Source organism: Ascaphus truei, chromosome 4 (assembly GCF_040206685.1).
Source record: "Ascaphus truei isolate aAscTru1 chromosome 4, aAscTru1.hap1, whole genome shotgun sequence".
Taxonomy (NCBI): domain Eukaryota; kingdom Metazoa; phylum Chordata; class Amphibia; order Anura; family Ascaphidae; genus Ascaphus; species Ascaphus truei.
The window spans coordinates 414,828,861-414,854,381 of record NC_134486.1 but is presented as its reverse complement, the minus strand read 5'-3'; the positions used below and the strand labels follow the sequence as shown (position 1 = coordinate 414,854,381).

The following is a 25,521-nucleotide window of genomic DNA, read 5'->3' as shown; positions in this document are numbered from 1 at the left end:
CCTAATGGGCACAATCTGGATAACGAGCGACAGTGGTTATGCCAATGTTCCCACCCTACTGAAGGCTCTGTGAGGTCCACTATCATAATAATAATATTAATATTAATGATATAACAAGAGAGGAAGTCTGCTGAAGGAGTAGTACAGTGGGAATGTGACGTCCGGTTCACATCGGCCAGTGCCGGTTCCTTGTTGATCATGTTATCTTGTTAAACAAGCTTCAGTGCCCTGGAATAGGGGAACACGCTTTAAACTGGTTTCACTCCTACCTATCGGTCAGATCCCAATATGTGTATCTCGGGCTCAAACCTCCTGGATATCACCTGTGGTGTCCCGCAAGGCTCTGTTCTGGGGCCCTACTCTTCTCAGTGTTCATCAATGATTTTCCTACAGCTTGTAAGGAAGCCTCAATACACATGTATGCGGATGACACAATCTTATACGCACACAGCCCTAGCCTCTCCGACCTTGAACACATACTTTAATCTGATTTTTGGAGACTTGAAATTTGAATTTCCCAAAACAAACTGCTTTTAAACACTGACTCTGTGCCCACTTGAAAATGAGAGGTAACTTGAAAATGAGAGGTAACTCTCAGTGTATTACTTCCAGGTAAACCTGGTAAAACATTTTATGAATAAAATAAATAAATATCTATTGTTAAGCGTAGAGTTTGGATACTCTATCTGAACAAGCTCCTCACCCCCACCACATGCAGCACTTATCACCTGAGATCAGACTCCAAAAGACTGTTCATGGTCCCAAGGCTCAACAAAGTATCCGGCCGTTCCTCCTTCTCCTACCGTGCACCCCAAAACTGGAACAACCTACCAGAGACTCTCATATCCACCACCAGTTTAAGTTCTTTCAAATCTAAGGCTGTCTCACCTTTTAATCTGGTCTGTAACTGTTACATACGCCTACAATACTGTATATATTATCTCTAACTGGGCATGCAATGTCTGTAAATATAATGTATAACCCTGTTCACTTAATGTAACATTGTATTGTCATCACACTTACCCAGGGCATACTTGAAAATTAGAGGTAACTCTCAGTGTATTACTTCCTGGTAAACCGTGTTATAAATACATTGTGACATTGAGCATGTTACTTTATCTCGCTGTGTCTCAGGCAGCAACCTTAGATTGTAAGCTCTCCAGGGAAAGGACTTTCATGCATTGAACAGTGCTGTGTACAGTGTCAGAGCTAAGGAAAGAAAGAAAGGGATATACTGTATTTATAAAATCATTACAAGCTTGGTTACTACCAGGGATAAAAGCCAAAAAAAAAAATACCACATAGTCAAAAAAATATTCCAACTCGTTTACTCGCTCAGATCTACACAAGTGTCTCAAAGTGCCACCCCGAGGCTCCCCCTGTAATATCCTGCATGAACCTGCTGACGAGCTCCAGGGAGCCGTGCAGCCTGGCAGCATCAAACCTACACGCTGTAATACTTTATAAGCTTTGCACAAGGTCTTCCCTAAGGAGGAGTGTTGTGTGTCACCTACAGCAGGGGGCGCTCAACTCCAGTCCCCAAGAACCCCCCAACAGGTCAGGTTTTCAGGATATCCCAGCTTCAAGGGACTGATTCAGCCAGCCTTGCTGAAGCTGGGACTGATTTAGCCACCTGTGCTGAAGCAGGGACTCATTGAGCCACCTGTGCCGAAGCTGGGATTGATTGAGCCACTTGTGCTGAAGCTGGAACTGATTCAGCCACCTATGCTGAAGCAGGGACTCATTGAGGCACCTGTGCTGAAGCTTGGACAGATTGAGCGTTACTCCCATCTAGACTTCATTGGCAGGTCCTGATACACACCTGTGAATGACCAGTCTATTGAGAGACGTCGCCCTCCTGTGGAGAGGTAATGAGAACATGTGCGAGCAGTGTAGGACGTGCAGTAAAGGGTTGCAGGCATATAATGCCCTTTACTTATGATAAGAATAACAGATAGTATTTCATTTAATGATTTGTGATGTGGGGTGCAGGATTGGGAATTCTTTGTCTTGTGTTGTATACATTAGGTATCAATAGCCCCCCTAAGGATACAAATACATATAGTGTAATGGGTTTGGGTTTTGAGATTGCAGCGACTGTGGGTGTGTACGTCCATCTTCACTCGGAAAAAATAACTTTTTGGGGGGAGAGAAGGAAGAGAGGGGGTAAAAGATATAACAATGTGCTTATTTCCCAGTTACAGTATATCTGGTGTGTTCACAGGTATCTCTACACGTGTTCGCATGTAAATAGCTTTGGGGATATGCCTTAATCTCAGGGAAAATAACGTCTGTTACGGATTTTAGGTATCATGGCGTTTGGTGTTCTGAGCCCTGAGTTAATAGATCTCTGTGGATCCGAGCCCTGAGTTAATAGATCTCTGTGGATCCGAGCCCTGAGTTAATAGATCTCTGTGCAGTCCCACTCATTACATAGCCATCCAACCTACTGGAACTCCGCCTCACTCATTAAAAGAAGTTCCACTCATTGCATAGCCATCCAACCTACTGGAACTCAGCCTCACTCATTAAAAGCAGTCCCACTCATTGCATAGCCATCCAACCTACTGGAACTCAGCCTCACTCATTAAAAGAAGTTCCACTCATTACATAGCCATCCAACCTACTGGAACTCCGCCTCACTCATTAAAAGAAGTTCCACTCATTACATAGCCATGTAACCTACTGGAACTCCGCCTCACTCATTAAAAGCAGTCCCACTCATTACATAGCCATCCAACCTACTGGGACTCCGCCTCACTCATTAAAAGAAGTTCCACTCATTAAATAGCCATTTAACCTACTGGAACTCCTCCTCACTCATTAAAAGAAGTTCCACTCATTACATAGCCATCCAACCTACTGGAACTCCGCCTCACTCATTAAAAGAAGTTCCACTCATTACATAGCCATTTAACCTACTGGAGTCCGCCTCACTCATTAAAAGCAGTCCCACTCATTACATAGCCATCCAACCTACTGGAACTCCGCCTCACTCATTAAAAGCAGTCCCACTCATTACATAGCCATCCAACCTACTGGAACTCCGCCTCACTCATTAAAAGCAGTCCCACTCATTACATAGCCATCCAAACTACTGGAACTCAGCCTCACTCATTAAAAGCAATCCCACTCATTAAATAGCCATCCAACCTACTGGAACTCCGCCTCACTCATTAAAAGCAGTCCCACTCATTACATAGCCATCCAAACTACTGGAACTCCGCCTCACTCATTAAAAGAAGTCCCACTCATTACATAGCCATCCAACCTACTGGAACTCAGTCTCACTCATTAAAAGCAGTCCCACTCATTGCATAGCCATTCAACCTACTGGAACTCAGCCTCATTCATTAAAGTCAGTCCCACTCATTACATAGCCATCCAACCTACTGGAACTCAGCCTCACTCATTAAAAGTCAGTCCCACTCATTACATAGCCATTCAACCTAGTGGAACTCAGCCACACTCATTAAAAGGCAGTCCCGCGCATTACATCGCCATCCAACCTACTGGAACTCAGCCTCACTCATTAAAAGGCTGTCCCACGCATTACATCGCCATCCAACCTACTGGAACTCAGCCTCACTCATTAAAAGTCAGTCCCACTCATTACATAGCCATCCAACCTACTGGTACTCAGCCTCACCCATTAAAAGGCAGTCCCACTCATTACATAGCCATCCAACCTACTGGGACTCAGCCTCACTCATTAAAAGGCAGTCCCACTCATTACATAGCCATCCAACCTACTGGAACTCCGCCTCACTCATTAAAAGGCAGTCCCACTCAGTCTTTTTTCATTCACTGGAAGGCAGTCTCACTCCTCCTCATATAAGTAACCTAAAAGAGCTAACCAATTTAATGAAGCCTCTGACACTACAGTACCATCAAAACTGGTCAGACAACGTTATTTTGGGGTACACACATTAAGACCCATGTTTACTAAGTTGCACTGTACAGTGCCTTCAGCACCAAAGACTGTCTTATAGAACACCACTTGAGTCTTCAGTTAATTACAGCCCTGATGAAGGTCTCGAGGTGAAACGTTGGCTTGTCATCTCTATGACTTAACAAGGTTTTTTAGTATTGATCACATTGACTTAAGTGCTACTTTGATTTGTTGTACTGAAGGATTTTTAGCACAAGACACCCACATACAGTAGTATGTGGGGGGGGGGGGCAGCCAACTCCAGTTCTCAAGGGCCACCACCAGGCCTGATATTAGGGATATGCCTGCTTCAGCACAGGTGCTTCAATCAGTGGCTCAATCATTCTGACTATAAATAGATCGGGTCTTCTTTTAAAGCTATTAATAAGCAAAAATGCTATTAATGTGACAAAATTCAATCCGCACATTTTTTTGTGGGGTTTTAGGCAGATTTCAATCTGCAAAGGAAAACTGGAATGTGAAGGTGTTGATTACAAATTCGGACGGATGTACAGTATGCAATTCTGCCGGCGGCCGCCGCTCGCGCATTCCAACCCACCGGAAATTCTGTTCCTCTAGAAGTTCCATACCATGAAATATGCTCTGAGAGGAGAGAGAGGAGGGAGAGAGGGATAGAGAGAGAGGGGGAGAGAGAGAGAGAAGAGAGAGAACCCTTGAACTCTGATAGCTCTGCAACCTCCAATAAGCAGATCCGGTTAAACCTCTATGTATCTGGGCAGCGGCCAGGTTGTTTGGTGTATGCAGATTACAGAGGAATGAACCCAACAATATGTGGACTTTTAACATTGTGGCCAGTGGAAGTAAAACTGAGAGAACAAAGGATACATGTAAAAAAAAATGTAAGAACCCCAACAAAATGAACACTCCAGAAACAGGACTGCAGCTTCTGCCCGGAAAAGGATTGCTTCACACTTATCTATCAAACTGTCTAATTGATCTGGAAAAAAAACCTTGTTATCAAAGACTGAATGTGATAATGTGAAACAAAGAGAGACGGAAAGAGAGAAATAAAAGAGAAAGTGAGAAACACGTCGTGACATCTCATCAGAGCTGCAGTATTGATTTTCGTAACTTTCAAGTTTGGAACAAATCAGCAAAACCACCACATTATCTTGTGCAGTTTACTCTCCTGGAGAGAGGCGGTTAAGGGATGAAGATAGGACTCCCCCACAGTGCATCTCCCACAAGCACAGACACACACACAAAGCAAGCAAACGGAAGGCACACAGGATGGGAAAATAGAACGCTCATCAACCAATCTTCGCCTGCCGCACGCTTCCATTCCTTCTTAGATGAGGACTCCAAAGCGCGCCGCACATTAATGAAGTGTCTGGCTTTCAAAGAGGTGTTTCTATTAACAGAGTCAAGTGCACCCCCAGCTGCTCGCGCTGAAAGGCGACAGGTGACTGGTTAGTGTACCGTATGCTCAATGGGTCTATTTTAGCAGAGGTGCTGCCGGTCTTCTGCTGAGGCCATAGAGAGAAGCATGAAGAACAACTGATTTGTGCTATCTCTCGTCAGAAAGTGCCCAAATCATTATTTCCAGGTAAACAAGAAGCAATAATGTTTCATCAACACCCTCAGCTCAACGGCTTAAGGTTTTTTTTTGTTTCCTTTGTATATTTCTGTTTTTGCTTTGTTTTGTGGTATACAGTAGGTTGTGTATTTTATTTCAACCCAAACAAGAAATTCAATGAACCATAATAACCATGTGTGTGCGGGGTACTTTGGAGTGGTATGCTCTTAGAAATCAGTGTGTGTTGGGAAATGAGTAACTGATGCTTTATATCTGTCTCTGTGTGTGCCAGATTACACCCACACATCTACACACATACACACACACAACCCCTACAGTACAGTACCTACCAAGCAGACACACATAAACACACAAGCACTGTGACGGGAGGGGGTGACCAGGCTGCATAATAAAGGTCAAGCCCATTTGGTTACCCCTGGCCCGAGTATAAGGTTCCAAGAGAGTTAGCTTTTGGGCCCAGTAACAGTATGGTATTGCATTGTAATATATGTACTTGCAAAATGTAATAAACCCATTTTTTGTGTTTTTCCCTTTCCGGGCATGCAATCTAGCGGGGATTGTTGGTGTATGAGTTTCAAGGGGGGTTTTGCGGAGGAACCATTGTCAGAATGTTCCCAGAAGGTCGGGATCCAAAGTTACCGGGTCCCGGACAAATGTACCCAGGAATCCTGCCTGATTCTCGGATACATGTAGCACATTGTCCCGGCAATACCACCCCTTGGAAACGTAGCCGCGACTCACCACTAGGGTACCCTGTTTCAGCATAACTCGGAAAGGAGAATGAGGCAACGGGGTCAATATGCATCCCTTTAGCTGATGGAGCCCCGAGGTTAAGGGGGGAACCCCAACTAGTGCCAAGTCTCCCCCCAAACAGTAAATGGTATGTCTGCTGGACATCGGAGTTCAAAGCAGCCAGAGGATGCCCAGAGGTGTGAATGGCAATTTGTTCGCGGGGAAAGGCGGAGTACTGGGTCCAGAGATCAATGGCAGTCCTCCGGGATGCCACTTGTTGTGCCAGACCAAGAGGTGCCTGCCCAGCGGGTGGCATTGGGATAGCCGGAGGGAGAAGTGGCAGGCTCGCTCATGTCCCTTGGCTATTTCAAATCTCCCGCTGTCCCGGCGTGGCTCTGATTGGCTGCTTGAGAAAGTTCCCACGCGCTGATTGGTTGTTAGCTTTTTAATCTATGTTTCAGAGAGAGCAGTGAAAGCTATAAGAAGCTGTGAGCCAATCAGATTGTGTGTTCCCCTTGCGTCAGAGCCAAAAGAGCGCGGGCGGCTTTTCAAAGTTGCTCTGTTTGTAATAGCACAGGAGCCGGCTTCGATTTCAAGCCTGAAACGCCTGCGCGCCAGAGACTACGTCCAGCATTCTGCGCCCAATTACTACAAATCGCATGCAGCGGTGGCGCCTGGGATTTCATGCCGATTTGAGTTCCAGGAGATCCCGGGCTAGGTCCCGGTCAGGGTAAGCTCTTCCAAGCGAGCGCCCTGCACCCAGGAAAGTCTTGTTTTCGACCCCAGACCCCCAGTAAGTGTGGCTTTTCGTCTGTATTTTGTGTATCATTGTGTGTATGTGAATTTATGCCGAATAAACTACAATTTCTTTCTCTACCTTGTTTTGCTCAGTGAATGATCCTGGTAAAAAGGTGTAAATAACCTGGTCTCCCGTGACACGCACATAACCCCTACAGCACCTACCAAGAAGACACACATATACACACGCACACACACAACCCCTACAGTACAGTACCTACCAAGCAAACACACATATACACACACACACACACAACCCCTACAGTACAGCACCTACCAAGCAAACACACATATACACACGCACACACACACACAACCCCTACAGTACCTACCAAGCAAACACACACATGCACACACATATACACACGCGTACACAACTTCTACAGTACCTACCAAGCAGACACACATATACACACAACCCCAACAATACCTAGCACACATACAAGTGGTCCTCGCTATCCAACGGCCCGTGAATGCCTTATCCGACGCCACATTATGCAGTCCACAGGTCTCATTATTCTACGCCGGACCCGCTTATCCGATGGTCACCGACACGATTAACATGAACCCACAATCCGACGGTCCGTTATCCGACGGAGGTTTGCGTGACGTATTACGTTGGATAAGCGAGGACAACTGTACCTACACACTCACATACAACCCCTACAGAACCTACCAAGCCCTCACACGTATACACATGCACACACACCCCATATAGTACCTACCAAGCACACATACATATATACGTACAATGAACACCTAAAGTACCTACCCAGCACACACACAACCCCTACAGTACCTACCCAATACACACACATAACGTGTACAGTACATACCCAATACACATACATAACGTGCACAGTACCTACCCAATACACATACATAACGTGTACAGTACCTACACAATACACATACATAACGTGCATAGTACCTACCCAATACACATACATAACGTGTACAGTACCTACACAATACACATACATAACGTGCATAGTACAGTATCTACTCAATACACAGACATAACGTGTACAGTACCTACCCAATGCACATACATAACGTGCATAGTACAGTATCTACTCAATACACATACATAACGTGTACAGTACCTACACATAACGTGCATAGAACAGTACCTACTCAATACACATACAGTACATAAAACTCCTACATCAGTACCAAACACACACACACAAAACTCAACTACCTGACAGATACTCATCTCCAACTTAACAAACACGGACCTCCTAACAACTTAGCATACAATACACACAACTACTAGCCACATGAAGAGTACACTTACAAAAACGAATCAAATTGTTCCTAACAATGATAAAAGATTACCACCTGTCAGGGAAGGGGTTATTTTAGTATACTGTAGCATCTACAATGTTGATAGTTTGACTTCTACATGTTGGGACTTGGTAATTGAACATTTACTGCGAGCCGCTCAGACACAAACTAGTGCAAACCCATGAACCAGACAGTATCTTCTGTGCGAGCCGCTCAGACACAAACTAGTGCAAACCCATGAACCAGACATTATCTTCTGTGCGAGACGCTCAGACACAGACTGGTGCAACCCATGAACCAGACATTATCTTCTGAACGAGACGCTCAGACACAGACTGGTGCAACCCATGAACCAGACATTATCTTCTGTGCGAGCCGCTCAGACACAAACTGGTGCAAACCCATGAACCAGACAGTATCTTCTGTGCGAGCCGCTCACACACAAACTGGTGCAAACCCATGAACCAGACATTATCTTCTGAACGAGCCGCTCAGACACAGACTGGTGCAAACCCATGAACCAGACAGTATCTTCTGTGCGAGCCGCTCACACACAAACTGGTGCAAACCCATGAACCAGACATTATCTTCTGAACGAGCCGCTCAGACACAGACTGGTGCAACCCATGAACCAGACATTATCTTCTGTGCGAGCCGCTTAAACACAGACTGGTGCAACCCATGAACCAGACATTATATTCTGAACGAGCCGCTCAGACACAGACTGGTGCAAACCCATGAACCAGACAGTATCCTCTGTGCGAGCCGCTTAAACACAGACTGGTGCAACCGATGAACCAGACATTATCTTCTGTGCGAGCCGCTTAAACACAGACTGGTGCAAACCCATGAACCAGACATTATCTTCTGTGCGAGCCGCTTAAACACAGACTGGTGCAAATCCATGAACCAGACATTATCTTCTGAACGAGCCGCTCAGACACAGACTGGTGCAACCCATGAACCAGACAGTATCTTCTGAACGAGACGCTCAGACACAGACTGGTGCAAACCCATGAACCAGACAGTATCTTCTGAACGAGACGCTCAGACACAGACTGGTGCAAATCCATGAACCAGACAGTATCTTCTGTGCGAGCCGCTCAGACACAGACTGGTGCAACCCATGAACCAGACATTATCTTCTGTGCGAGCCGCTTAAACACAGACTGGTGCAACCCATGAACCAGACATTATCTTCTGAACGAGCTACTCAGACATAAACTGGTGCAAACCCATGAACCAGACAGTATCTTCTGTGCGAGCCGCTCAGACACAGACTGGTGCAAACCCATGAACCAGACATTATCTTCTGAACGAGCCGCTCAGACACAGACTGGTGCAACCCATGAACCAGACATTATCTTCTGTGCGAGCCGCTCAGACACAAACTGGTGCAAACCCATGAACCAGACATTATCTTCTGTGCGAGCCGCTCAGACACAAACTGGTGCAAACATTCAACATCTCTACAAACAGGGAGATACGGTCACTCCCATTGAATTTACAAGATTAGATATGTACAAGTATTTCCCCAGTGGTTCAATGCATGAGCATATACTATAGCAGCCAATTATTTCTCTGTCCTATTAGTCTTTATTGGACTGTATACAGCGATAGAAAATGCCTTTCCTTTGTAGGTCATTGGCATTCATGCAACAACCTCAGGAGTTGAATTCAGGCCGCACATTTCCGGCATCCTGAGCAGAGTGAGATTGTTTCACTTCCTAATGTGGGTAAACGAATGCACTAACCGCGAAACATAGAATTCATCTAAACAGCTCGAGCTGGCGTGAAGCCTGCAGCACAACCTCTGTGCATTGAATAAATGTGTCAGCTTGTGTTGGGCATTCGAGCCCAGTTGCAATTATGCAAAAAAATAAGCAACCGTTTCAATAGTTGGGGAAACTTTTAGTTATTTGGACTAACAGAATATATATTTAATCACAAGCCTTCTGGAGCTGTGCTCTCTTCCACAGGTCACGCGGGACTGATCTACAAATTATCTGTACCAACTAGAAGAGCAGAGAGGCAGAGCGGCTCAAGATCAGAAGGATGGGAGAAGGAGTCAGCCGGCCCACATACTCTACTGAACAAAAGAGATGATAAGCAACAGATGCTGCAGTATCACTGTTTGCCTCGGGATTGAACTCCGTACACTCTCCCACTTTTAACCTCTAACATCCCACACATCTCTACAAACCTCACATCTCTGGCCTGCATGACCTCAAGCTGTTAGTGAGCATTGCTCTTATTATTCATTTGCATGTTTATACTGGGCAGCAGGATCGGAGAACATGGTGGGTACAGCACTATATAAACCTAAACTAATAATAGAATACCCATGTTCGACCCACCGCACGAGTTTGATCCATATCACAGTATATCACAACATACTATGCTTGGTGGCAGAGGAGGCCAACTCCAGGCTTCAAGGGCCACCAATCGGTCAGGTTTTAAGTATATCCTTGCTTTGGCACAGGTGGCTCAATCAGTGGCTCAGTCGAAGACTGCACCACTTGTGCTGAAGCAGGGATATCCCTAATACCTGGCCTGTTGGTGACCCTTGAGGACTGGAGTTGGCCACCCTTGCTTGATTGCATCTACTCACACTGTACATTCAGCTGCACGATGGCGCTCTTGGGTCGGATGTTGAAGCCGTTGTATCTGGCGGTCTGACATTTGTATGTCCCGCTCATGTCCCGCGTCACATTGTCCAACCTCAGCTTCCCATCGTAAGTCTCCACCACCATGTCACCTGAAGGCAACGGGCCTTCCTTGTCCACACGGGTCCACAGAATGGGGGGCTTGGGCTTCCCTCGCACCTCACACTGAAGCTCTGCTCTGGATCCCTCTCGTACTGTGATGTCCGATTGCCCCTTGGGTACACTAAGCGTTGGGGGCACTGCAAGAGAAGAGGAGATATGCCTTTTGTCAATGTCATTATTCCAGACTGATTTCAGATCAGTAAGTTTACTGCGGGAGAGAAGTCAGTGTATCATTATGTTTCATGCACTTCTGCAAAGGACAAAAAAAAACATTTCATAGAAACAAAGGTTGCAAAATGACTGAGCCACTGATTGAGTCACCTGTGCTGAAGCAGGGAGATATCCTTAATACCTGGCCCGTTGGTGGCCCTTGATGAGTGGAGTTGGCCAGCCCTGTTTTAGTAAAACAAAATTAGGGCTTTTCCCTTATAAAGTTGGACACAAGCTTTTGGAGGCTTTTCAAGTCCCTTCTTCAGGCTCAGGCAGTTAACATATCTCAAGAGCCCCTGCTCAGCTGCAGGTGGCCGTGCATTTGAAGAAGAGACTTGTGAGGTTTAGAACGCCTCCGGGCAGCTGAAACCATGATTTTTGTTATATAATTAGATTTCTAAATCTCTGGTCACAATTGTTACCCACTTCTGGGTCTCTTGGTTCAAGTAACCTGATGTAGAGTCTTGGAAGTTTTTTTAGAAATTTCATTTGCCCCTAAATATGTGACGAACTCTCATATAAGGTCTAATAAAAGATATTACAACAGAGATACAATAGGATACACATGTTAACATGTCTATATATCTGTTGGGTTTGTACTTCCACACCACACAAAAGCCTCATGTACCAAACCCCAGTATTCATCCATGAGTGGTAAGCACACTGAAGATATCATTGAATGATATTTCACTGGGGTTTTTTTGTTTACCTTCCTCTGGATCAATATACTGTAAGTACGGATATAAGATACAGTATCTGCCGTCTACATTTTTCATGGATTGAACTCGATGGACGTGCGTCTTTTTTCAACCTCATGTACTATGTAACTATGAAGGTGACGCACGTATTACGAGTGGCCACATTTGGGAATAACCCCCCGTAGTTCCCCATCCTCATTTTTTTGATCTTAAAGAAGCTGAGATAAACAAGACAATTTGAGAGTGGTGCACAGCCAGCTTCTCCCATTAAATATTAAAAATGACAGCTGCTAGCTTTTCAAACCTTTCACTGCTGGGGCATTGGTTATACAGTATGATGGTCGCAAAAGCAATGTGCAATTATGGCGAGTGCCGCTTTCTTGTAGGCAGTGTGGAAATATGAAGGATAGCGCGATCAGTGTTAATGATCATTAACTGAGCTCTCCAGACCGTATCCCACGCAGCAGAATGGATACAGGAATGCATTTTAATATATACTGTCCTTAAAAACGTGACCGTGTGCTCAGTTCGGCAGGGTTCCCCGGCTTTGGAAACAGTTTGGGAAGAGTCTGAAAGCATTTCCAAGTTTGCCATGTCCTGGTTTCTTGCAGCATTGAATGTAAAGGAAGGTCCATGTTGTTTTATGAAGGATGGTTTGTACCCCATCAATATTAATCACCCGGATGAAAATTAATAGGGTATTTTATAGGTTCTGGAAGAAATCAAACCTTTTCGGCAATACAATACTGCATGGTGGCACGATCTGGATTTCCGAAGCCGTTTGCTGGGATTTGCTGAGTTCAACTTGCCAATCCTTGTTTAATAAACCAGCATTGAACTTGATGCTAGCTCCTACTGTATGTGGCTAGTTTGGCCACTAATAAATTTGAGGTCCCTTTGGCCGCCAAGGGATTCAATCAGCCATCCACTGAGATCAATAATAGATTTTTGATACCCTTTGAAACTTCTTGTTACGCTCTCTTGAACCCTGTTTTCAATAACAATTACTTCTGGGATGCACTGGAATTGGGTTTGAACAGACGAATGAAAGAGATCTAAACCAGTTACACCTATAAAATGGATCACCATATATTGTTGATATTTCTATCCACAGCAGGACCTTCCGAAAGATTTGACAATTATATTTGCACCAATGTTGGAAGACTTGAGAAAGTTCACACATTTGACAATGATGTCGACACGAAATGCTACTGTCATTTATATTTCATTTGTGATTTTTTTTTTGAGGGGGGGTGTTCTCTTTTTGGGTTACTGTATCAGTGCCACTTTCCATTCTGGGAAAATAGAGACTCAGGGATGGAATAACATGGGTCTGCCATGGGAACACCAAGTCCTAAAGCCAAAACCAAGCAAAAGAAATTATAGTGGCTGAGAAGAGAACACTCCTATGATGGTTCTTGGGTGTACTCTTGAAGAGGAAGCACCCAGCCCACCTACAAATTGATTGAGTTTTACTAATACATTCTAATAATAGAATATAGGTAATTTTGTGCATTCTTAGCGCTTTTTGTTTTTTTATTGTATGTATCAAAAGTAATGAAAGCCTGGGATAAAATATAAGAAATACATCAGATGTATCTATGAAAATCCTATTCATTTTAATTATTTCTTGTTATTCATTATATATGGTATTGTTTTTTGGCCCTACAACTGCAGCTCATTCGGGGTTAGGTATCTAACTCGTCCAGCTGCAAAACTGGGGCAAAAATAGCGGATAATAACGGTACCATATTTTTCAAAGCAAAAAAAACTATAGTACAGTATTATACATTAGCTGTAAAATTATTATTTTAAAAAAAAATGGAGACTTGCAACATCCAGTCGCCAGGCATTTAATAAAAATGTAGAATAGGGAGTGTAAAGAATTTTTCTTTTTTTGGGAATAGAAAAAATTGCAATGAAACGTGGAGTAGACAGAATACATCTGTTTGACCATAGGGAACATTTTAGATTTTTTTTCATTAAAACATTCTTTCCAATGGGTCTTAATACAGACTGGAATTAGGATCACTTCCTAAAATGATAGTGATACTGAAGATACTAGGTCGATGTAATTCTCTTTATGGGGGATTCCAGATTCCTTGAAATTTAGATCTTTTGAGGTGTGTTATACAAAAATGCATTATCCTTAAAAATATAAAAGATCAATACCTAGAATGTTTGGGTGATAGAGAATACTGGAGATGTATTTGGTCTTCACGTGTTATACATGCAGATAAATTCATATTTAAATGCCCTACAATTAATTCAATGTGGATGTACAGGGTAAACACTTCATAAGTGCAATAGATTTGTTTTATTGTGATATTTATATCACTTGTATTTTTATTAATATGATACATTTTCTATGTTGTACTATAAAGCTATATGTAGTAATGATGACAGATTTGAAATATTTATTCTATAAATGTTTATGATGTATTCAATGAAATCCAGTATTTTATAGGGAGTGGGTACTATTTTCTGTTTTCTGTTTGTATCTTTTATATATAAGTTGTCTGTGGTGTAATTTATGTTTTGTTTATAATTATGTTTCGTTAATAAGATATGTGATTTAGTGTTATTGCTATGCTGAAATTATTTTCATCTAACGTTTGTCCGATGTTTCAATTTGGTATAGCTTTCTTGTTACCATAGAAACCTGTTGTGGGTTACCCAGGCGACCAGATTGTCTGAGTGCCGGTGGTCTCGCGTAGCGCGTCCGACGCCGGGCGTGCCCACGTTTTTGTGGTACGCGTGACAATATGGTGTGCACGCAGGGAACCCGGATTACCGGAGAGTATTAAAGAGTCTGTTGGACAGTTGTGCCTTCTTGATAAAGCACCTTTCATGTGAAACGCGTAGGAGGATCGTTGTACCTCCTTTTTATCCATGTAAGCGTAATAAAGATTTTCTTTTCTCGACTTTTGCCCCTGACTCAGGATCCTTAGGCTGTGCGCTGCCCTGATACTATCTCTGAACCTATAGTATTGTACAGTATAGTGCATTTTTTCTGCTTAGTTTTCCCAGAGTGTTGCAGCCTGGAGACTTCGAGGTATAAATTTCAATGCACAAGGGCAAATTACCTGCACAATATGTACTGCATCCTAGAAAACAATCCCTGTGAAATGAATTCAATGTATTCTTTGATACAACCTGTGCATTAGTTTTTTGCCCCAAATTGCCCCACGGTTGCTTTTGATACACAACCCCCTTTGATAAACAGCCTTTATTATGGTGCTAAATTGATTTAAAAAAAGGTTATGCTAGGGGTACACAAATATATAAAAAATGCCATTAGCTGTGAAAGTATTATTTTTCCCTGAATGAAATAGAAGTGGGCGTGTTGGTCCAGGTGCGATAGTGCAGAATAAATTAGTCATTCAGTTCCACGTGGAATTTTTTGTCATTTAGTATTGTCTGACCTGAGAAAGAGAGAGAAGCCTCCAAAGCTTGTCTTATAAAATCAATTGTTAGTCCAAATAAAATTGGCATTCCCTAATACTGAGGTACTCAGATACCCTACACTATTTTATCCCTCTGATGTTCTAGTACAAGGCTCTTCCATATACTAGGGATGGTCAAATCCAGTCCTCATGGGCCACAAACAGGTTTCAAGGATATCCCTGCTTCAGCACAAGTGGCTCAATTAGTGGCTCAGTCTTTGACTTAGCACCACATAAGTAAATTAAGAGGCACTGCAAACCCATGACACACAGGGGACCTTTCAGCAGATAACCACTGTTTAAAATGGGCATGCCGACAGTCGCCCTCACCTGTCTCAGAGGAGATATTGACCTCAATGCTCAGTTCTGGCGTAGGCGCCCCAGGGAATGATGCCACACAAAGGTAGGTGCCGTAGTCCGTGAACCGCAGGTCAATGATCTCCATGCTGCTGGTGACGGGGGGAAGCTCCGGGTCATTCCTGGTGATCAGCAGACGGTCAGAGACTTTTGCCGGCCTCCCGTTCTTGTACCAGAGGTACACCACCTTCTCCTGGGGGACGGCATCCACGTGGCACGACAGCTTCAGGTCCTGCCCCAGCTGGATGCTCTCGCTCTCCTTGATGACATCGGGAGTGATCTGAAACGTGGCATTTTTCATGGCTGCTCCAAAACAAAAGAAACAATGAATATAAATTAGAAGCATTTTGTAACTATTTATGTCGGGTTCTTTATATGGCTACTGTAGTTAGTAAAAGGAGAGCGGCACGGAAAGTGGTGGCAGATACAGATGGAAACGGGATCCAAAAGGAAAAAATGGCACTCGACGTTGCAAGAAACAGATGTACCCCACCACATATCCCAGTATAACTCAATATATGCAACGGATTGAGGGGCAACGCTGAGACGCAGATGTACGCAGGTCTCATGGTCGCCCCCTGCTGTGTTACGATGGAATATGTTGTGATATTCTGCCCCAGCACTGCCATTGGGTTCCAGTGGAAACTGTAATGTTCTGCATTATAATAGAATATGTTGTGTTATCTGGTGGAACAATGACGTGTGTTGCGTTGTTATATCCCAACAAAGCTCACCACAAGAAACAACAAAGCTGGCTACATCTCCAACGGTTAGTCAGCCCATATACTCTGTGCATCTCCCTTCTTAATACAATATAATAGAATCCAGCTGCCAGGCCTAATATCTTTATTCTGTCCTTCAGACTCCCATTTGATTCCCTTGTGTCTGCCATCATTTGTTAGATTTTTTAAACTGTATTCCACCCACAACTACAGCTGGACGGCTGTTCCAAGCATCTATTAGTCCTTAGTCAAACAAGATGTCCGTTACTTTTGCCCCAAATGTTCTTCCCTCCTGCTTAATGACCCCTTGCTCTGTAGTTTGTTTTCTCTCTCTGAGTGATGCTTCCCACCTATGCACCATTACCACCACTGAGACATTGTAACTGATCATAGCCTGCGTTCCCCTCTCCTTCTGCCGGTTGCACATGCTGAGAATGGTACATGAATACTTTGCAGGCGCTAGCAGAGTTAAAAGTGCTAAGAAAAAGGTAATACAGTGACTGAGTTACTGTACAACTCTAATCTGTGATCTTAAAAATAAAGAATTAAAAAATATATAAGTAGTTGGTTATGAATGACATGGTTGATTTTGCCCTTGTTTTAAGGCCTCGTTCAGGGTGCTGGCTTCGGAGGGAGGGCGTGCTGACGTGCGTGCGGCCGTGGGATACAATGTATTTAAAGTGACTTGTGGTTGTCAGGGTAGCAGCTGCCCTGTCTCCGAAGTAGGGAGTTGACGCTGGCTACAGTTTCAATAAACAAAAAATTCGGTTTTTTTTAAGCTGCAGCAGCGTCACTGAGACCTCGGCAGCCAATGAAATCATTCTTGAGAATGATTTCAAGACTGCATCTTGGATCCCTAACCTCAGGTCTGTAGCCCCGCCCCCTCCCCGCCTCCTCAACTCCTGAAAATGTCTGCTGGGGAGGATGTGCACACATCGCCCAGCAGACTGCCGCCCTCCCTCCCGAACGCCCTCCCTCCAACTCCTGCCTCTGGCACCCTGAACGAGGCCTAAGGGGGGGGGGGGGGGGGGCAGTTACAGTACTTTTTAAACATTTAGTGGAATTTGTATAAAGATGTTGCAATTTGCACCTTATCAATGTGATTTCTTTACACTCCTTTTCACTAATAGCGCAAGATATTTGGGTTTCTTTCTCCCGACACTGATCTTAACAGAGATTAATACCAGCTCTGACTGAGCAGATTTGAATGGCACAAACACAGAAAACTGTATCACTTATAAGTAAGTGCCTGTCCTATCATACCAATACCCTGACAAACCCTGTACCGAAGACCTCCAAAAGTCACTCCCCAAATCGCTGGCACTTGCAAACAGGGCACGTGTGATAGACAGACCCTTATTCAATATCCTATTAAACCACTTCACCACGTGAAAGAAAAGTTCAGCTCCATTCAAATAATCACAAAAAAGTTCCATGACAATTCTCCTCAATGGTTTGGAGTCCAGCTCACACGTAGTCTGCACTTAATGTGTACTTGGCAAAATGTATATATTGCAGCATAGTACAAATCAAAAAAAGTTTGTAAAAAAATCACAATATAATAATATCAACAGTGCAATATAATATAAAAATACCAAAAAAAGGGCCGACACACCGGAGGGATCCTCAATGTTTCAGGGTACAAACTTTTGTCAGGAAGAAAGTTTTGCCAAGTACACATTGAGTGCACATTGCGTGCACATTGAGTGCCCATTGAGTATACATTGTGTGCGCTGTGAGTGTGCAGAGTGTGTGCAGAGTGTGTGCAGTGCGTGCGCATTGAGTGCACAGTGAGTGCGCATTGAGTGCCCATTGCGTACAAATTGTGGGCACATTGTGTGCGCTGTGAGTGTGCAGTGAGTGCACATGAAGTGAACATTGAGTACACGTTGAGTACACGTTGAGTACACATTGAGTACACGTTGAGTGCACATTGAGTACACGTTGAGTGCGCAGTGAGTTTTCCCTGACTGCCTTTCTATTACATTTTTCCTCAGCTCAGGGAAGTAGCGTCCCCACATAATGAATAAGGGCCAAAAAACGCAATACACTGATGCAAATAGATGTCATTTGATACTGACAGTTTTAGCATCAGCGTAAAATCCTAGTGCCCAGCTCTGAGCCCTGATACATATCTCCATGACACTGTATTCCTTGCTAGTGCTGAAACATTGTGTCTCCCTTTCCATGCCGGTCATGGTTTAATAGCCGTGCACGATGCAGTATTGATACCGGTGCAGTGACCATGTATAGTAATGTGTCTGCAGATGTCTGTCCGGGTTTCAGCCCTGGTACTGCCCTATACATGATTTCTAATATTCAGAATGCACATCACATCTCTGGCTCGGTCGCTGCTGTCCCACCGATTCGTCCTTTTTTTGTCGTGTAATGCAGGGGTGCTCAGCTCCAGCCCTCAAGCCCCTTCAACAGGTCAGGTTTTTAGGATATCCCTGCTTCAGGTACTGAACAAGTGCCCCCGCTACAGCTGTACTGACCTCAATAGGTAACGGTGCAGGTGCCAAATCAATTTAATTGGCATCTATGTTGGAAATGGTCAGTAGAGAACTCAATCACGGCAACTGCACCGGTCTCTGGGCTGTATCAGAGCAGAGGCAGCAATATATATAGGTAGTTATACACGTACCGTACGTAGTATATACGTACAGTATGTAGTGGCCGCATATTTATAGCAGTATACAGGAGCTCAATCTATTACAATTAGAACTGAAGAAATGCAGCCGCACGGATCTCTCCTGAGTATCAGTGCAGACGCTGCATCTTAGGTGATGATTGTGGATAGTGGTACCGGCAATCAAAATTCTCCACAGCAGTGAGCTGTACCGCCCGGGGGTCTCCGTTGTGGCAGGGCTTGAACGTAGAAAGCAGCTGCCCGTGAGGTATAATCTAAGCAGAGAGCCACCGGATGTATTTCCGGGTACTGTGGCTCAGATGGAAGGTCCGCTATATACGGAGTAACCAATTAATCCCCCCCGGGAAAAAGGCGCCCGGCTGCCTGTAGGGTATGCAGCTCAAGCGCTGTAAGGCTGCGGCCATGGTGATCGCGACGGCGCGCAGGAGGGCACAGGCGGCGCGCAGATAGATGTTCCTCTGCGAGGCTGTCTTTAGAGCGCGCCAACGCGCACGGGAACAGCGGCGCCGCGCTCGCGATGCAGGAGGAAACAGAAAAAATCTGTTTTCAAAGGCGGCGGCCAGGTCACGTGAGCAGTTCGCCCAATGAGGGCGAACCAGCTCCGTGACGTCACAGCCACGCCCCCTAACACGTCTCCCCATCTCCTCTGCCTGCAGGACACAGATCTCTCCTGCTGCAGGCGGCGGGGAAGCTGCGTGAACGCTTGCGCCCTCTCCAGCGTTCAGAATGGCCGCAGCCTAACACACTGATTATTCAGAGGCAGGACCAGCAGCAGAGCAGCTAAATCGCACCGTATCACTGCTGTCGTAGTAGAAGCGTCCTGCTCTTGCATGTACTAACTGCCGACGCGCGCGTTTCATGTATGAACACTTCTTCAGGGCACGTATCAGAGAGGTGTGTCCCATACGAGGAGTCAGGCTTTATATAGGCACAGTAATTCCCCGTTGCATGGGGTTAACCCCTTCAGTGCCATCAGTTGAGCAGGCACAGTTGTCTAGCTTATGAAGCTTATAAAGATAGCTCAATAGAGAGCACTGATGTCCCAGGCTGATAGTCAGTATTTATTGGAAGATGTATATTAAACCCCCACTTAAAACAGCTAATTTCAGTAGCTATGCAAAGTGATTAATGAATGGCAGTGATTCTGCCTATTATTAGGTTAGCCCAAAACAATAGTAATAATTCACAATGTGTTGGTCAATGTGATTGGCCAATTAGCTGACTGTTTGGATGTTGGCGTGTGCACCAGTATCCTTAGGTGGGAACTGATATCATCACTGATATCCTCATGAAATAAAATGTAGTAGTCCAGGATTACCAAACTGTCCTAGTCCAGAGGTGTGGCATTAGGGATAATATTGGGAGGAAATCGTTCAAATGTTTTAGGGACAGAGTCCATATGGAGGGTCTGGAGAGTATTTGTTGGTGTCAGTTGTCTTTTCTGTTATTGATACTCATTTCTCTCAGATGAATGGGGTAAACATGAATCCCTCATTAAGACCGTTGGGTGCCAAGGTCCCTAATGTTTAAATCCACTGGGACTCCTTTTTCAGGAGCTCCGTGTCCCGATTTCCTTTCCGTATCCCTGTGGAGTATTGATCAATACCTACAAAATGCATTGACTTCAGATCCCCATTGTGGTGGGGGTTGATGTGCTTAGCTACCGGAGTGTCAAGACGGTTGCTTACTGAGCCAATATGCTCCAGTACTCTTTGTTTGAATTGGCGCAGAGTTTTCCCTATGTATCTTTTCCTTCAGCACATGCAGATGCCGATATAGATCACTCCAGTAGTGGTGCAATTAATACATTTGCGGATCTGAAAGTTCAGAGATCCATCGTGGCTGCTCAACTCCTTAGTCACTTTGACACATTGGCAGGCCCGATATCTCTGACATTGAAATGACCCCGTTGATATTTGTGGTAGCCATGTTGGTGCGTCCACTGAAGTGGCTATGCACCAGTGTATCCCTCAGGTCCCGAGTCCGTCTGCTTACCATTGATGGATATGTGTGTAGGACTTCATCAATGTCGCAGTCTGCCTTTACGATGTGCCAATGTCTGGAGGATATCTCGTGCTTGTTTCCACTGTTTATTAAATGTTGCCACAAACCTGATCACTTTCTGTTCTGGTTTTTTTAATGTTATTTTGTTACGAGTTCTGTATGCGGTTGATGTTTGGCTCGGTTGTAGGCACGTTTAATGATCTTGTCCCTGTCCAAGGTACCTGTTCCTCATGTCTACTGCGTGCTTCTCAAAATCTACCGGATCACTGCAATTTCTTTTCAGTCTTAGGAATTGCCCAATTGGTACCCTACTCACTTGTGCCCTTGGATGATGGCTACTGGCCTGCAGCAAGCTGTTAGTAGCGGTTGTTTTTTGAAAGATTGATGTGTTCAGACCTCCATTTTCACCTTTCGTGATTGTAAGATCCAGAAAACAGATGGAGTCATCTCTCTTACACCTTCTCTAGGGATAGGTGTAAATTTACTCCGGTAGCTAACCACATCAACCCCCACCACAATGGGATCTGAAGTCAATGCATTTTGTAGGTATTGATCAATACTCCACAGGGATACGGAAAGGAGATCGTGACACGGAGCGCCTGAAAAAGGAGTCCCGGTGGATTTACACATTAGGGACCTTGGTACCCAATGGTCTTAATGAGGGATTCATGTTTACCCCATTCATCTGAGAGAAATGAGTATCAACAACAGAAAAGACATCTGACACCAACAAATACTCTCCAGACCCTCCATATGGACTCTGTCCCTAAAACATTTGAACGATTTCCTCCCAATAGTATCCCTAATGCCACACCTCTGGACTAGGACAGTTTGGTAATCCTGGACTACTACATTTTCTTTCATGATGATATCAGTGGGCATTTGGTACTGTGGCAAGACGGCCTCGTGGCGGGGTCAGTAAGACGCTTGACACGATGGGAAACTTTAAACACTAGTGGTTTATTAGCCACAACCAAAATAAGTACGGGTGCACTGTCCCTTTAAGAAACTACTTTCTTGCAAATTAAAGCCTAGTCCCGTTAGGGACACTAACTCACTTCTTGAGCCCTTACTAACAGGACAGCCAGCTAATCTGGTCATGCCAAAAACATGCTACACAAACGATAACCAATCAGCATAATAAGAATAAAGTCTTATCTGTTTCAGCTCCAAACAGCAAACAGGAACACGGTTCCGGGGAGCAGGCTGTGTCCAGCCTCGCAGCAATGTTTATCTTTATCCTGGGTTGGGGTCCCAGCTGGTCCCAGCAGCAAAGCTCCTCGCAGGACTGGGGACCAGAGCAGCAGCAGCTGCTACGGCTTCCAAGCCGGGAGAGTTCTCTCCACCTTCCTGTGGAAAAACAAGCTCACCTTGTGTGAGCAACTTCCTGCTTTTTAAAGCACTTGTTTCACTCATGAGTTCAGCCCCTGTTTAATCAGTCTTCAGCTGTGCTTTCTCTGTCTGAGGAGATTAACACTCAGTGATCTGGCTGCAGCATCTCTCCATTCACTGTCACAGCCTACTGAGTCAGTGACTCTGTCACAGTACCCACCTTAGGATAATGGTGCATACGCCAGCATCCAAACAGTCCTATATACTGCTATAAATATGTGGCCACTACATACGTGTATACTACGTACGGTACGTGTATAACTACCTATATATATTGCTGCATCTGCTCTGATACAAGCCAGAGATTGGTGCAGCTGCAGTGAGTTCTGTACTGACCATTGTCAACATAGATGCCAATTAAATTAATTTGGCGCCTGCACCATTACTTATTGAGATCAATACAGCTGCAGCGCACCGCTCATGACTAAGGCTGTGGCCAGGCAGGGGACGGGTGTGCTGGCGCTCGTGCGCTGCGCCCCCAGTTGAGCGTGCGCCTAGCCGGCCACGACGTCACGGAGCTGGTTCGCCCTCATTGGGCAAAACGCTCACATGATGCGCTTGCGAGCGGCAAATTCAAATTTTCTTGCTCTGAGCACCGAGTGGGCGTGGCGCTTGCACACGCTGGCCACACACATTGCCGCAATATGTTTCATCGCGGCCAGCGTGAGCGCGCCCGCCCACTTAGCGCCACCCTGGACGAGGCTTTAGGCTGCGGCCAGGCTGGGAGCGCATGCATTGGCGCTCAAGCGCCGTGACGTCATGCGCTCTGCTCGGCTGGGTGATTTCTGGCCAGCTAGTTTCGCGCAGGGGGTGTGTGTCGGGGGGCGCGGCCATGATGTCACGGAGCTGATTCGCCCTCATTGGGCGAACCGAACACGTAACGCATCATCTAGCAGCCAAATCAAATTTGGCTGTCTCGCCAATCAGCAAGCACACGGCACGCACGCACGCACGCACGCACGCACGCACGCACGCACCCTCACCCTGAATGAGGGCATTCAGAGTTATCACACTGAACTCACTGAGCGCGAGCATGCGCACGCGGTTCACTCCACCCTGCCCGCAGCCTAATGGGCACCTTGTTATGAGTGTTTCTATACGTGTGACGTATCTTATGTGGCGCCTGTACTAACACTGGGACTTATACTGGTGTGTTACATTGTGATCGCTCTTGTATATACAGTACCATACTTTTGTTACCAACTAGGTGCTATACTTTCATCAAGCATGAAGGTCCAATTCAGACTCATTGAGACTTTATGTCTCACATACGCACATCGGCACCACAGCTCATTACAGCCACTGCCACACGATGTTTACTGTTTATAGTAAATAGTTTTCTGACCACACTGGAACTTTATACGTGGATGAGTGATCTACTCTAGATCAACAATACATTTAGTCTCGATCAGCACAGCTGATTAGATCTGCATCACACAGGGATAAGGACTAATATACCTACCATTATATAGACATGTGCTTCTGTGTGTCATGCATACCACATACCACTACATAGACATGTGCTTCTGTGTGTCATGCATACCACATACCATTATATAGACATGTGCTTCTGTGTGTCATGCATACCACATACCACTACATAGACATGTGCTTCTGTGTGTCATGTCATACCACATACCATTACATACACTGGCGACACACTTTATTCGAGCTCGGCTAGTCCCACGAATTCGGGTATACCCGGGTGTATTGAGGTTTGTGACTGTTTTCTGCCCGAGTGCATTGAGTTATTTTCCAGGCAGGGATTGAAGCATTTTATTCCCGCTGGCTGCAATACTGCACAGTATCTACTATATATTTGTGAAATCACTGTATGTCCGCGTCCCAAGGGTCAATCGCATTGGACCTTGGGCCTGTCACTCCTGCTCAGGCCATGCCCGCCCCCGCACACCTCTCATTGGCCTACGTCCAACACCAATGCCACACTGTCCCACCCCTCACTGACTCTCATTGGCCTGCGTCCAATGCCCGCCCCCGCACACCTCTCATTGGCCTGCGTCCCACCCCTCACTGACTCTCATTGGCCTGCGTCCAATGCCCGCCCCCGCACACCTCTCATTGGCCAGCGTCCAACACCAATGCCCTAATACTTCCACACTGTCCCACCCCTCACTGAGTTTTGGGAACGCTTTGGGGCCACGCTTCACAGCTATCAAAACCTTCACGTCTGCTACCACAGACTGCCGAATCAGGTACAGCAGTGTTTCCCAAACTGTGCGCCGCGGCGCCCTGGTGCGCCGCGGCTTGGCTAGAGGGGCGCCGCGATCAGGGCCGCCAGCAGCGGGAAACAAGGGCTGCTAGCTCATTTAAAAAAAAAAAAAAAAAAAAACCTCTGAGGGGAAGCAGAGGAGCGGTCACGTGACCGCTCCCAGCCAATGGGGCTGCAGCCTGCCCGGCATTGCAACTGCAGAGCCACCAGACAGCACCAAGGTGTGTGTGTGTGTGTGTGTGTGTGTGTGTGTGTGTGTGTGTGTGTGTGTGTGTGTGTGTGTGTGTGTGTGTGTGTGTGTGTGTGTGTGTGTGTGTGTGTGAAAAACGGGCTGCAGGGTGTGTGTGTGTGTGTGTGTGTGTGTGTGTGTGTGTGTGTGTGTGTGTGTGTGTGTGTGTAAAACGGGCTGCAGGGTGTGTGTGTGTGTGTGAAAAACGGGCTGCAGGGTGTGTGTGTGTTGTGTGTGTGTGTGTGTGTGTGTGAAAAACGGGCTGCAGGGTGTGTGTGTGTGTGAAAAACGGGCTGCAGGGTGTGTGTGAAAAACGGCCTGCAGGGGGGGGGGGGGGGGTGTGTGTGTGTGTGTGTGTGTGTGTGTGTGTGAGAGAAAAACGGGCTGCAGGGTGTGTGTGTGTGTGTGTGTGTGTGTGTGTGTGTGTGTGTGTGTGAGAAAAACGGGCTGCAGGGTGTGTGTGTGTATATGTGTGGTGTGTGTGTATATATGTGTGGTGTGTGTGT

General features: G+C 45.5%; 1 protein-coding gene across 6 annotated transcripts in view; it reads right to left on the bottom strand.

Moving 5' to 3' along the window:
• The window catches only part of MDGA1 (MAM domain containing glycosylphosphatidylinositol anchor 1), a 544,714-nt gene that overhangs the window by 104,208 nt on the left and 414,985 nt on the right, over window positions 1-25,521 (bottom strand). For all 6 annotated transcript variants that reach the window (XR_012801245.1, XM_075598788.1, XM_075598786.1 and 3 more), the window contains 2 exons: window positions 15,762-16,091; window positions 10,921-11,214 (listed from right to left, as the gene is read on the bottom strand). Coding sequence is in view for 5 of the 6 variants with exons in the window: in XM_075598788.1 (XP_075454903.1) it covers window positions 10,921-11,214; window positions 15,762-16,091 (624 nt within the window). In the remaining variant the exon portion in view is untranslated. The remainder of the gene's footprint in view (window positions 1-10,920; window positions 11,215-15,761; window positions 16,092-25,521) is intronic.